Consider the following 14,395-nt stretch of genomic DNA (forward strand, 5'->3'; position numbering starts at 1 on the left):
AAAGCTGAGCTCAATTTCCTGCCTCTTGCACACAACATACAGAATGAACTCTGTCCTGAACTTCACATCTGCTACACATCACATCTGAACTACACACTGACAACAGGCTCGTCCGTGTTACTAAGACAGTACATTTGCAGCCGGAGCAGTGGAGAAGAAGTGTGTGTATTTTAAGCATGACTGGCATCCATGTGAACCAAATCCCTACAGCACCTCTCTTACCCAGTGAACATTACTCATTCACGTTTACAACCACAGATTTTTGGCACCTCCTTTTGGATTTGACCCCAATACCTTCAAAGTAAAGGGGTGTTGCAAGAGTAAGATTTTCTTCTTATCTCTGGGATTCTGCCACACAATTCCCATGTAAAATATTATAAATATAAAACTATTGCACTGATTCTACCCAGGCACCTTTAGGTATCTATACAACAAGAAATGCTTTAATGCCTCTGCAGTGGACTTCTCCTAAATGCATAGTGAACTACTGATCTGACTCCAATGTGTTAAATTAGCCCTATGTGTCTGTTTAGTAAATGAATCATGACACTGACCATGACCCCATGAGCTGAACAGCTATGATAAACAACAATTACCAAAAGTAGAAATCCGCCTCAATGTCAGCACACAAACCCACTTTTCTAACCTTTTAGATTATCAATGCAACTTTGCTTTGGTCTTCTGTTTCGTTGTGAACACTAAGATCACCATAAATAGGGGATTTATCTATTTCTTAAGTGCAACGGTTGGATTTAAAACCAGCCAACTGTTATGCCTGGTGTTCACGTATTTAGAAAATTAGATAAAAGGGCTTTATTGGGTGTCAAGAGCCTTAGGGTAAGAAACAGGTTGAGGCGTTCTAATGTCAGGATGAAGTGATGATTACTTGCATTAATCCTGTGCAAGGTCTTTTGTAAGATACTCTATTTTGAGATCTAACAAGCCAGGGTACAAACAGCAGGTCTATTAAAAAAGAAAAAGCATTTTGCAAACGGAAAACTATTTTTGTGCCACATACAGAAACAAAATTGAATCAACAGGAAATCCATGGGGGAAAAAAACACTGTCCTGTGTGAAAATTGCTGAAAAACCACAACAGTTGTGGCCTACTGTCAAATATATGTTGTATAAATGTAAAACCCTAACTTGTGGATTACCATGCAGAGTGACAGGTTGTTTATCGCCAGCTGCACTGTATGGCCTACACTCCTATTGCACAATGTCCTGGTAAAAATGATTTTGTTTTTGGCGTATTCACTCTCCTACCTCATACTTCATACTGCCATTTTATTGTTCTCACCAGTACCTGGGTGTCTGCAACCCCTTAATCTGATTTTAACACTTCTTCGAAAATAAATATCACCCCTACCACTCCTGTGTGCCTCGCTGTCAGCTTTCTAGTGGCGGTAGAAAGCAGTCTCGGCCTGGGCTCGGTACTCATCCTGCCTGTAATTGCTTCATTAGAGCCTCTGCAGCCCCTCTGCCTGGTAGCTGGGGAGACTTAATAAGAGCTCTGAGGATGCTCTCAGACTCTTGCGTCTGTGCTTCTAGGATATTGCCTTGGAATTTCTAATAGCTGGGCTTCGTTCCAACGAAGACAAAAAGTCAAAGAACATCAAACTAAGTACACTCCTGGATCCCTTCAGTACTAACACAAGAGGCAAACACAGCTCTCACAAGTCTTTTGTACTGTGGCTACATCCCCAGCGGCTACTGCTTCTTCTACTGCTGAGACTATGAAAGTGGGGAGTGGATTGAGTTTCCCGCAGTCCATTTCCAGAGAGATGAGTTTCAGCGAGATGCAGGGCATCCACATGATAGACTCATATAGAAGAAGTAAGCTTTATTCCAAAACACTTTCAGCTCAATCGCCTGCTTCATAATTTTGCTTAAAACAGTAGTAAGGTGCCCAAACATTCAATCAAGTGGATACTTCTTTAAAAATACTTGGCTCAGCTTAAAATTACAACTTGTGTTTCACTGCTGAGCTGCAGCGGAAGACATTCCTAGTTTATGACAGAAATATATGGGGATTACAAACTTGGCTGCTCTGAAGATGCTCTGTGGCTTTCAGTGTACAGTTGTGATGTGTGGATTGCAGAGTTCTGCTACGTTCATATAAATAGATGAACAAGGTTTGGCTTTCTTCAGTGGCTCAATTGCACAGAGTGCTCTGCAAAGCGGATGTCTGCTGCTCCGCGGGGCAGAACGTACTCCTACAGGGACTGGTAAAGGGGGAGTAAAATGTCCATGCAGGTGCGGGGTCTAAGAAAATAGTTAATGTGGGCAGGTGGGCTATTTAAGAGAACACACAGACAGGATGGCGTCAGCAGACCTCTACAGACAGCCTTATCAGTGTGCCTGCTGTGAAATCAAGTTGCCGCTCTAGTGTTGATTTGGTTATTTTACAGATAGACATCACTGTCATGTAGCAAGCCTTCAACCAGCTAAATTTGTTTACAGGGTTCAAAAAACACTTGTATGGGCGCCGCCAGCCCCACTCCAACTGTACAAATATAAATCGTTTTAAAAACTTTGATGAGTTATGATCTTCTGCTACAGTTATAATGCTATGTTGTACTAATGTTGTTGAATGCTTTTAACTCGCGCGGAGCTGCCTGCATACGTGTTTTAAAAAGCCGATTTTCTGTGCATGAGCCAAACACTGTTAACCAAGTCCGTAGAGGGTTGATAGCATCAGATGACTAGGATTTTGATTGATTAGTATGTTTGGAAATGATGGAAAAGAGAGAGTCTAGGTAGAAACATTTCCAGTCCAGGAAAAAACCACATTTTACCTTAATTTCCATCATCTGCAATTAAACCTTCTGTAGTTTCTCTCTCTTTGCTACTATTTCTCATTTGCCTGAATCTTGGCTCCGCAAGTTTAGGGAAATTTACCTTCAACAACTGAAGGGTAAATGCCAGTGAAACAATTAAAAGTCACAACCTCCCTGATGGCCCGCAGCTGCCTGTTTTTATGTATAAAACATGTATGAAAGGTCTGTCACCCACTGTAAAGAAGAATCACATTAGGCCGAAGATAGCTGGAGGTATCATCCATTAAATTCCTAGATCATAACAGTTAATCAAAGTAACTACAATTTAAAACATTGGCAATGTAGAAATTAATTATAGCGCTTCACTGCACTACCCACCGGATAAAATCATCAGCCAAATGCTTACAAATGTGCATGTTAAATAGGGGGAAATGACAGCTGGTGATGTAATATAATAAAGCCTGAAGACACAGAATAGGTATTATAAAGAAATTCCAAGGAGAATAATATGGCGTAGATGTGCCAACTATTTAAAAACCATGATACCAACCCAGTCATATATAATTATTGCGATCAATCTAAGGTATGCGTGAATCCCCTCCAGATTATAATGACCAGTTCATAGTCTGAAGTATGAAGGGTGCTGCCACACATCTACAGTAGGAATTTACTATATATAGCAACAGCATGGGGGGATGGGGAAAACTGATGACCGTGTGTTAAACTCACAAGATGACCAGAGGTGTTTGTGTGTACGGTGTGTTTTGTCTGAATGCATGTGCATGAGTACAGCTCTGTAAAAGACAGAGGTGATGGTTGCATTTACTTCCAGCGTATGTGTGCATACATACAAGCGTGCACACACTGCTTTCACCAGAAAATACATGTCTGCTTGCAAGCTGATGTGTGTGTGTGTGTGTGTGTGTGCGTGTGCGTCATACTCACGTGATGACCAGTGAAGTGGCGAAGAGTAGTGTTCCCAGCAGGCCACGTCGGCAATCTGCGTTCTTTCTCTGCCGTTGGTGCATCTCACCACCACAGTTGTCACAGCAGCGGCACATGCAGAAGAAGAGGCCAACTATCGGCACCAGAACAGCGAACAGCAGGCCCACTGCTGCGCATATTAGGAAGCCTATCTCGTAGTAGATGGCCTGGGGTCAGCGTGGGAGGAATGAGATGAAGAATGGGAGAGAATTTATTTAGAAAACATAATGGAAAAGGGATGTGAACATGGAAATGAGATCAAAAGAGGGAAGGGGGATCAGAGGTGGGGAGAGAAAAGAGGAGATGAAACAACAAGAGGGGGGAAATGGGAAGGTGGTTGTTGGGCAAAAACAGAATTGGATCAGGAGAGGTGAGCAAATGAGTTGGGGAGTGAGGGAGAGAAGAAAGGATAGATTAATAACGTCGTAAAGGAGAAAAGGGAGGACCCACGAGAAGGCAGAGGATAAAATGAGCAACAAATCTAAAAATATCTGGTAGGATCCCACCGCTGAAAATTCCCTCCGCTCTTTGTCCAAAAGGGATTTGTGGATAAACAATAAACACATTGTGTAACACTACTCGCTGCCGGAGAAGCTAATTCGACTCCTTAACTTCATCATTACACAACTCTCTTTCTTAAAATCGTTTGGACAACAATACTCTTATCACGCACCCCACTGAGACTTACAGTGAGCTAAAGGTTGTTTTTCACATAAATTTACAATAACCTGCAATATGCACTGAGAGGAGAGCGACATAATGATGGGAAAGAGCCATCCATGTAGCCCTTTGGTGGAGTTTTTCCCACTCTAATGAAGCGGAGAGAAGGCATTTCTGATGAAAATCCTGCTTCAATAGGAATAGACTACAAGGCCGTTATCGCTGCTGTACTTTCAAGTACTTTCAACTGGAAGTGAGTCAGAAAATCCAGATTCTTCTTGTAACAAGGTTACAAATGTGCCAGTTTATCGAGATAATTACACCTGTCTACTGTAGTTCACCCCTTTTTTTAATAATTTTACTGCAGAAAGTGTCAGTTAAGCAAAACATAACCAGTTCCAGTTTATTACCAGTTGAGGATCAAGATAGGATTTTAGTGACACATTGTTGGGTGAAAACCTTTAGCAGTTCATTTGGCACACCCAGATGAAACTAATACAACAGCCTTAGATCCTAACCTTATAAAGGCTCTAACAATTGACTGGACCAAGCATTAAAAACAGCTTCCAAAATAAAGTTAAGTTTAAAGTTAAATCAACCCATTCTTAAGTAAGTAAAATAAGGTAATAATGTAGATCAAGCCGCACTGAAGGGGTTTAATTTGCTATAATGACGGTTCGCTCAACGTTATCCTGCTTTTTGCACGACTAGCTACTAAAGAAATCAATGGTTTTACGCAAAATATTAATTTCAATGTACAGTTAACATTTTTTATTTTTTGCCACAGCTGACGTTACATCTACCAGACTTCTTTCTGTGATCATAGCAACGGCCTGTTATACACAACAGTGGTGTGATGTGGCAGCAGTCTGCTATTCGGAAATAACAAACCTTATCGAGACCTAATTGAGAATTCAACAAAGCCAAAGACGTTCTAACCTTCATGAAGTGAACATTTATCGTGTGACTGATTTATTAGACTACATTAGTTTTAGGTGCAGCTAATAAATTGACAACTGAGTGTATATTATCTTTGGACCTTCAAAAAAAACTAAACCTGACTGGATAAACGAGAAAATGTCTAGTTGGCGTGTCTTCAATTGTTTTGTTTTTTTGGAAGAAATGCCGTTTTCACCTGTAAAACAATGTTATACAAGTTAGCATGCACAGAAATACAGTATCTGCAGTAAATCGTTAGACTGTTAAGATCGGAGGGTAGTTGTTTGGGTTAAACAGTTAGTAGGAGTGTGGAGAGGAGTGGAGAACCAGTAAGATTAAGAAGCGTGGACTGAGCCTGTTAACACAGGAGCGTGCATAGGAATGCTGACGGTCATATAGTTGTATAACTCCGTATAGCGACAGTTTGCGCTGTATGAATTAGGATCGTGCTTTGCCTCTGAATAATCAGCTGTGAAATCTGAACATCCCTCACCACAAAGCCTCGATAATCCTCGACTTTGATTGAATATTAGAAATATTCAAGGTGACTCAACATGATTTCTTACAAATTCCCCCGGATATGTTGAGAGAGTCAAATTGCTGGTGTTGGCAAGTTCTTAGTAGAGCTTCTGCCTCCTCTTGTCATGTACCAGAGTGCTGCCACTTAATCTGCCCTTTTCTAAACCACACTCAGCACACGCTTTGGAAATTGGAAAAATTGAATAGGGGATTGGCAATTCCCACACCGCATGTAACTTGTCACAATGATGTTCAATAGCTTCTCGTTCTGAAAGGATCAAAGCGGGGCTGCTATCATTGCTCCTGAATGGACGAACTGCTCTCCCGGCTGATTCACACTAATCTTAATCGCCTTCATAAGTCAATGACCCTGCCTTCTCCAGGGACCTGCGCCTTTTCGCTGTTTCAACACGCACGATGAAAAGAGCTGGCTTCTGAACTCGTCAGAGGAGTATTGTTCTCTGGTTCTTATTTAATCTCCGCAAACTTGGAGATCTCAGGCGATCCGTAATCCAACCTCTAAAAGCTTGTGTTTGGCTGAGTGAAGCTCCAGGCTATGTGAAAAACATAGTTTACATGATGGAAGAGGGGGGAAAAAAGACAGTCAGTCACCCTTTCTGACTTAAAGTAATACAAAAAGGAATGATTTCAGAGTCAGCGGACACAGAAAAAGAGGGAACAACCGAAGAGGCAAAGAAAGAAAAAAGAGAGACACTGGGCATGTGTGAGAGTATGTGTGATCCGTCATCTGAAGGCACCAATGTCAACCCATTCGTCGAGGATATTTTGTAAATATGAACACTTGCATTGTCATTCTGCTTCTGGGTTCTGCTTGTTATTGGGTGAATCTTCACAAAAAAAGGTCAGAAATGTTGTTTTTTTTCACCACCACTCTTCAAGAGCCCGCAGCTCTGACTATTTTTGGACCGTAGCTTTGTCTTGGCAATTGCCCAAAAGAAAAAGGTGACCTTCCAATAAGAACAAACTGGATGATGAGGTGGCATCATGTCTGAGTGGTGAAGACAGGCAATTGTGCAACTTTTAATCAGATTTAAGTCAAAGCAACAGCCACATGGCCTGCTGGAGTGCCCTCGAGCAAGATGCTGTTACCCTAAACTGCTCCATGACTGTGAATGAATTAACATTGTGCTTCTTCTTCTTCTCTTTAGTGCTTTTTGTAAAGGATGGGACGATAATTATTTTATCACGGACTCAGATAGAAATCACAATAAGGTGGTTGTGGATTTCCATTATTGGGATAAGCGTAAATATCCTCATGAGTGACTGGACTGGCGAACTCACTGCAGTTTACTTCGGTTTTTCCTCGAAACAGAACATTCATTTGCTTACAGCCCGCGAGTAACGATTCAAATCAAGTAGTGAAAGTGTTTGTTGCACGGATACTGTTTGTATTTATTTATCAACCAAAACAACAACAAATATAAGTTTGATCATGTCTTGATGCTCACCGTCCATTCCACTGCAGTTTTTAATGACATTTCTTGTAATAAGGGGGGCCTCGTGATTTCAAATGACCTTATTAAAGATTGTCATTTAAAAAAAAAGACATGTATTCTGTCTATGATGCAATAGAAATATGTTTTTCCTAACAAAATGTAAGGTAAAGTGATGCCATTATGTTTAAGTGCCATTTTAAGAGTTTTTAGTATAAATTGATGATTATCGGGATATTATTGGGAATCGCATTTTTTTTTGCCAGGATAATTTGGACATGAAATTTTCATATCCTCCTGTGCTTTCTTCCTTCATTATTGTGGCTCAGATTCCGTTGCTTGATTGGATACCACTCTCAAAACACAATATTTATTAAGGTAACAATAGTGGAAACTGCAAGGGACATTAGCGAGCCTTTGATCACAGCTGGACTGGTGAAATCCACTGTATGGAGACTACAAACCAAGATTACACAGGGTCAATTTACTGACACTAACCTTTTACAATCAGGACAATTATTTGCAGTACTCTATTAATTGGTCAGTATTGGACTATTAAGGTGCGTTTGGTTTGGTTGGGTTGCATATTGGTGATTAAAATGTGTGCTGTGCAGTGCTAAAAAAACACTGCTGCATATCAAATTAAACTAACAGCCAGCCCCCAGGGTCAACCGAGATGTTCTGGCTTCATTTTTGGGGAGCTGTCATGCCACTGCACACGAACCCTGTGGTGGCAGCCTGTGAAAAACAGGAAAGGAGCTACATCGTTTTGGGCACAATTTTATTTATATGCTGCCTCTAGGAAATGCAAAAATGACCATTTTAAATCTCTTTGTTTGTACCTTAGCAAGAATTGAGCACAACGGGAAGTTAAATCAGTGCTACGTTTATTTAAATGTGAGAGTGCAATTAAAGTGAAATTCTAGTGTAAAGTCATCCCATGTTTTTTTTTTGACACTACACATCAAATAAGCGAGGCAGTTTTTTTCCGTGTATGACCTATTAACGGATAAATCCGGTAGAGTCGCTAACAGCCGGATGCGGCTAACACTGATTAGCTCGGGGCCTTGCGGTGAAGCTATTAAAACGGCTTTTTAAACAACTAATACTGCTCAAAATAACACCAAAACTCTGCAGTAGCATAGCAATGCAGTAGCAGCAGTAGCAATGAATAATCATGATCTCAATATTGACCAAAAATCTCACTCACTCACTCATCTTTAACCGCTCATCCAGTTTCAGGTCCCGGGGGCAGCAGCTCTAGCAGGGGACCCCAAACTTCCCTTTCCCAGGCCACAGTAACCAGTTCTAACTAGGGGATCCTGAGGCGTTCCCAGGCCAGAAAATGATCAAAATGACCGTGATTATTATTTAGCCCATTTAGTTTCTGCCCCAACTCTCTTTTTTGGGGGGCTTTTTTTAAAAGAACAAGTTTGGTGCCAGTTTTGAGTTGGAGATACTGTCTTCGACAAACCAGACATAGTCATAAATCTGATTTATAATAAAAGCTCCACTACAGAAATAAAGTAATAGTGCAGGTATACTTTGTGGTCTTAGTGTATTGGACCATCTTGTGCAAACAAAAAAAGGTGATTTTTCAGGATCAGAATGATCTTTTTACTTAATACACTTCTCTTTTCTTTCTCCTTTATTTCACATGGCTTCGCACTGTGTAGTCAAATATGAATAAGAGCAGTACCAAACAGTTCTCACTGAAGCAAAGAAAATCATGCATTGGTTGGATGATTGGATGTTTTTAGGTATTCTAATTGTGAATCACACATTTCAGGAGAGACTCAGAAAAAGATAATGAGAAAACTGATTATCTTTTTCTTATTATTGTAGGGAGGAAATGGGATATACATGGTTTGGTTTTGGTTATTTCTTGAATGATGTGTTTAAAGCAAATGTGATGGCTAACCAGCGTTTTCAAAGCTATTCTGTCTGAACATACAGTATACAGTATATTTCCCCACTGGTAAACATATATTCAACATCATTGCTTTATCATAAGCCTCCTGCATCCATGAGCTAATCTAGAATGTTATAATCGGGTAAATGACTTCATATTATCCTCAAATGAGTAGAAAATGTCAAAGCTTTTAACTATAACTTGCCAAGCCCATATTGGTATTTTGTCCTTTGGTTTGAAATAGCTGGTAATGGGCTGGTTTGTGTTACATGCTAACAGGACCAAAAGTCCTCAGCAGCCAAGTAGAAAAATACAATTTCACAAGAACTGTAAAGTAAGAGAGTCGGGGTCATGACACTGGTGTAAAGGACTATTACAAATGGTCATTAAGGTGTATGAACTTACTTCTAGAGCTTTTTGAACCAGACAGCATTGTTGCTACTGCATGATCTTCTCCAGGACTTAAATGAGACAGGAGCCATTTCTGGCAAAGCTAACGTGTGTGTTTGCAGGGTGGATAGGATGGCTGGAGGAGAGTCATAGGGCTGCACAACTAGCCATGAAAATTCAAATGATAAAGATGTTGAAATAGACACAAAAAATGTATTGTGCAACCCTGGTGACTCTGGACTGTGGAGCGTGAAGGGACAGGGGATGGGGGGGGACTATAACTCTAGTGTGCAGACTTTACCTGAAGGGTCAGCACTATGTTCTCTGGCTGAGGGAGGCCAGATCAGAGCAGAGCAGATCAGATGAAGAGGGCATGCAGAAGACAAAGGCAACGCAGTGTCAAAGAAAGAGAAAAGCCACAAAACAAAAAAATGTGGATGAAATAGAACAACAAAAAAGAGAAATCAAAGGATTTAAAACTGGCATGCATATTCATACAGTTGCTTATTGTAACGCTGCACACAGAAGGCAAAAACTCCCATAATTCAGAGAAAGGTATAGAGGGAACTTTTTGATTTAAGAGACTGTCAAAGCATTAAAAAAAACATAACGTCCTTGGTTATCAAAGTTGTTTCCCATAAAAACTAAAATGATGTATCTCTCTAAATTCAGAGGTTGTGCCAGAAGCCATTACCATTTTTTTCCTTGGGTGTCAGTAAAAAGATGGCTTTGCCTTGGCTTGTAAAAGCTATTAACACCTGAGAAGTCAGGGACTTCAGAGTATCTCAGAGGTACATTTATTTATTCTGCCAGTTATTTCAGAAATCTAATGCATCTAAACAGAAGAACATACAGAAATAAGGCAAAGTAAAATAAAAATCATTTTAAAACACACACACACACACACAACACACACACACACACACACACACACACACACACACACACACACACACACACACACACACACACACACACACACACACACAAGCACACACGCACACACACACACACACACACACACACACACACACACACACACACGGTTACCTTTTGGTATTCTGTCTGAATGGCTCCAAACTTGTCCTTTGCCAGCTTAACAATTAGATCTGCAACAACAAAGAGAAAACAAACACAACATGAAGAGATCTGTTGTTGTTCTATACGCGACCATAAGTGTGATCTATACATTCAACATCTTCTTCTCTGCTCACACAGTATATCCTCAGTCTAGACACTGGGCTAGCAGTAAAAGCAGAAACATTGATCTTGATCTAAAATGGAAAAAAAAAAACAATTCTCAGCTACAGCAGTAACTTATTATTTCTATAATCATATCTGTTGTACCTAAAGTTCCTTTTACAACCTCATTTATGCCAATTTTTGGCTCTTATGTCATGGACCTGGTATTAAAACTTTCCTCAGCCAACAGCAGGACAGTGCAGAATATAGCAAATGTTCAAAAATATTGCTGTCAAGCTGAAGCAGCAAGTTGTCATTTTTGACAACATTGTGTCAAAAAATCCAGAGCCAAACTCTGACATTGCAGTGTCCCTTCATCCCCATTTCTGTCCCTCTGGGTGTAGACCCGGGCGAGACTGACAGGATGAGGAACTCTTATTTTATTTATTTATGGCCTGATATCATGTTAGTTAGCCTGTTGGTGGTACTGATATTCTGGTTTCTTCTGGATCTCAGAAGAACTCACGCTGAAACTTTTTCGGTAAACTGGGATTCTGGATGTATCCAGTCCTTGTAATGTGACTGTTTCTGTCATACAACTGTTATGGGCCTCTAACAGTTAAAATGATATCAGATCTAATTTTTTGGGAAAAAGGCGATAGTACAAAACTTTATACGTAGCAGCCAATAACATTGGGTTAATATTCAGCTGCCGTTAAAGGTAAAACATTTCTAATGGATACTGCAAACTTAGAATCTTAACCTAAACTTGCAGATGGGGAAAAAACAAGAACCAGCAGTTGACATGGTTCTGGTCACATATGTTCATATGCAGTCGCCCCACACATGTATGGTCAGTACAGTCATAAATATAGGGTGGACTATCAAGACATTAAATTTCCGACAGTTGTGGTCACCCGGATGTTGAAAGCTGTAGAGCTGTACACACACTTATCTGACACTTTCTGTTAAAAGTCAGTCAAACCTGCATACATATTTACTGTTTTCAGAAACCAATATAAGAGCAGGCCCTTTAAATAATATGGTGAAATTAAAGATTTACCGTCAATAACCTTTGAACACCGGATCAAGGACAAATAATAGTTGTTCATAAAGGCTAGTAAATCATTTTCAATACTTTGAATACATGCAGTCCACTTAAAAAACAGAAATTATGGAGAAACAAACAAATCCATCTACAAATGTCTCTACGTCTCTGTTCTCTTTCATATCTACACCTGGAGCAGCGCCAGCCGTGACTCATCATCACATAATGATGACAGAGACAGCAAGTCTTCTCAGAGGCAGTCGCTTTCCAAAAATAAGATGCCAAAGACACAGAGGCTTTTTCATCTTCTGCAATGCAGTGTTTCTTTTTTTTTTTTCTCCGGGATGAACATATCCTACAGATAAACTGCTGATAATAATTGTTTAATCACAAAAACGACTGATCACTGCCTATTATTCAAAGCATGAGATTCGTATCAATAGGAGGTTGCTCTAGGCTTACACTCCTGTTCTAGTTATTATGGCTGTTTAGGGAGAGAGGGGTTCAGAGCAGCTGTGTCTAATTGCCTTTATTTAATCATTTAATAATGCAGGATTATTTGACCGAGAGGGCGTTTCATTTCTCAGTCAGTCTTCTTCACACTTGTTGGGTTCCTCACCTGATCCGCCTGGTGCGACAACAAGCGTGTAGGGGTTGTTACAGATCTAGAGCAGGTGCAGCTCAGGTGCTTTGCTTAAGGGCAGTTGTTACAGTAAGCAGACAGCTGAAGGTTGTGATACACTTTTCCTGACAGAATTTTCCCACCATGTTAGGATACACAAATCAACTTTATAGGTCAACATGCAGTCGTAGTTCTTCAGCTTCTAGGTCAGTTCCTCCACCCCGAGATGGTGTTGTCAGTCACTATTGTGCGTTTGGGGTTGAGGTGTAAAATGAGCCATGGTTTTAGAGAAAATCAAGTACAGCTAGGCGAGCCCAGCTATCAACGTTTCTTATTGTAGAGGCCCTCTGTGTGCATTTCAAAGAAGCCCCTGACCTTGTATTTTTAAATTATTTTTCTCGTCAGAGGATAGAAACTGTAAAGATGGTAAACAAGATCTCCACAACTGCACAGTGAGCCCTCAGGCCTAAACATTGCGGTAGTAAGACAAAATATTAGCAATGCTGCTTCAGATTTGTGCTGACCTCACTGAACAGTTGAAATTTTGTAGTACACTGGCTCCAAAAGAGGATTAAAGCACAGAGAGACAGATCGATAGCAAATTACTGTGTAAAGGCAGAATGAGTAGGATTTGATGGTTACGGTTTGTAAACACAAAATTCAAAGTTGCCTCCTCCCCTGCTCAGCAAGGGTCAGGGTGTTTGCCAGAAGGTAAAAGCAGACCCCACATTCACTCCCGCTTTTGTGTTTTCTGCACTGTCCCCCTTTTTTGTAGCGTCCTCTTTGATGCATGCACACAAACTGACACCAGATCAGTACTTTTTAGGTTGATGCCCAGAAACTATGGAGGGGCACGAGTAGTTAATTCCAAGATCGAGGGAACGCATCAATTCCTCAAGAGCCAATCGAGTACTCGTTTTTCCAAATCTATTTTTAGAACGCAATGCATCTTCCTGCAGGAGTAACGATGCACAGCAATACAGCCTACCAGACACCTAAAGCCTATTCTCAAAAAAAACAGTCACAGTTACCCTTGAAGGATTTATTTTTCACAAACAAAACTTCAAACCCTTTTTAAATTTGCGTATTCTGATAATGATCATTGCTACTGTGGAGAACAGTCTGCGGCCCCGAGCGTCACTGCTCTCCCCCTTCATATCGTCTGGGCTTTGCACAGTAAACTCGTCATGTAGTTCACATAACTTCTGTCGGATGGTGAGGTGTAGAGCCGGTTCCAAAAATCAAAGGTTTTTGTGTCTCGGGTCAGGCGCAGAAGCAAGAGAGGTGCTACGCGTGCACACAAAAAAAAAAAAATTACCAATCGAAACGAGGACTACTGAAGAAATCGATCACTCACTCCCATCCCTACCAGAAGCGTCCTGTAAGGGATTATTTTTGTATGATTCTATACATAGTTTTTTATATTGTTTTTGGAAAACCCCACTCATTGTGTCTTTAACCCTAAACGCAGCATTTTTAACAGTGGAACAAGCCTTTTGGTGTCATTAAGCCTGAGCCTGAACCATGTTTCGACTGTATTGAATACATAGTGCAACTGTTGATTATTTTATTGTCAGAAAGTCAGAAAAAGGTCACAATTTTCCAGAGCCCACGTTTACGTCTTCAAATTGCTTGTTGCTTGTTTTGTCAGAGAATTTATAAAAGACAAACGACAGCAGCAAATCCTTACAATGGACAAACTAAAGCTCTTATTACAAAATGATTGCAAATTCATTAGATTCACTGGCTAAGCACACAAAGAAGATGCCTTTGGCTTTAGACTTTTTTTAGAAGTCAGTTTTGATTATTATTTATTTCATATTTAATCAAGATCTTACCCAGAAAATCAACTAAGGGCTAATTGTCAGAAGCAACCAAAGCGTAATCCCAATTCAGAGTTTAAGT

At 40.4% G+C, this 14,395-nt stretch overlaps 1 protein-coding gene across 1 annotated transcript in view; it reads right to left on the reverse strand.

Moving 5' to 3' along the window:
- Positions 1–14,395, reverse strand: part of prom1a (prominin 1a) — a gene marked incomplete at its 5' end in the record, with an annotated part of 81,483 nt that overhangs the window by 37,221 nt on the left and 29,867 nt on the right. The window contains 3 exons of the mRNA XM_083914707.1: positions 3,726–3,931; positions 9,940–9,966; positions 10,689–10,747. Of these exons, the coding sequence (XP_083770833.1) occupies positions 3,726–3,931; positions 9,940–9,966; positions 10,689–10,747 (292 nt within the window). The remainder of the gene's footprint in view (positions 1–3,725; positions 3,932–9,939; positions 9,967–10,688; positions 10,748–14,395) is intronic.

This window comes from Echiichthys vipera (genome assembly GCF_963691815.1).
Source record: "Echiichthys vipera genome assembly, chromosome: 6".
Classification (NCBI taxonomy): domain Eukaryota; kingdom Metazoa; phylum Chordata; class Actinopteri; order Perciformes; family Trachinidae; genus Echiichthys; species Echiichthys vipera.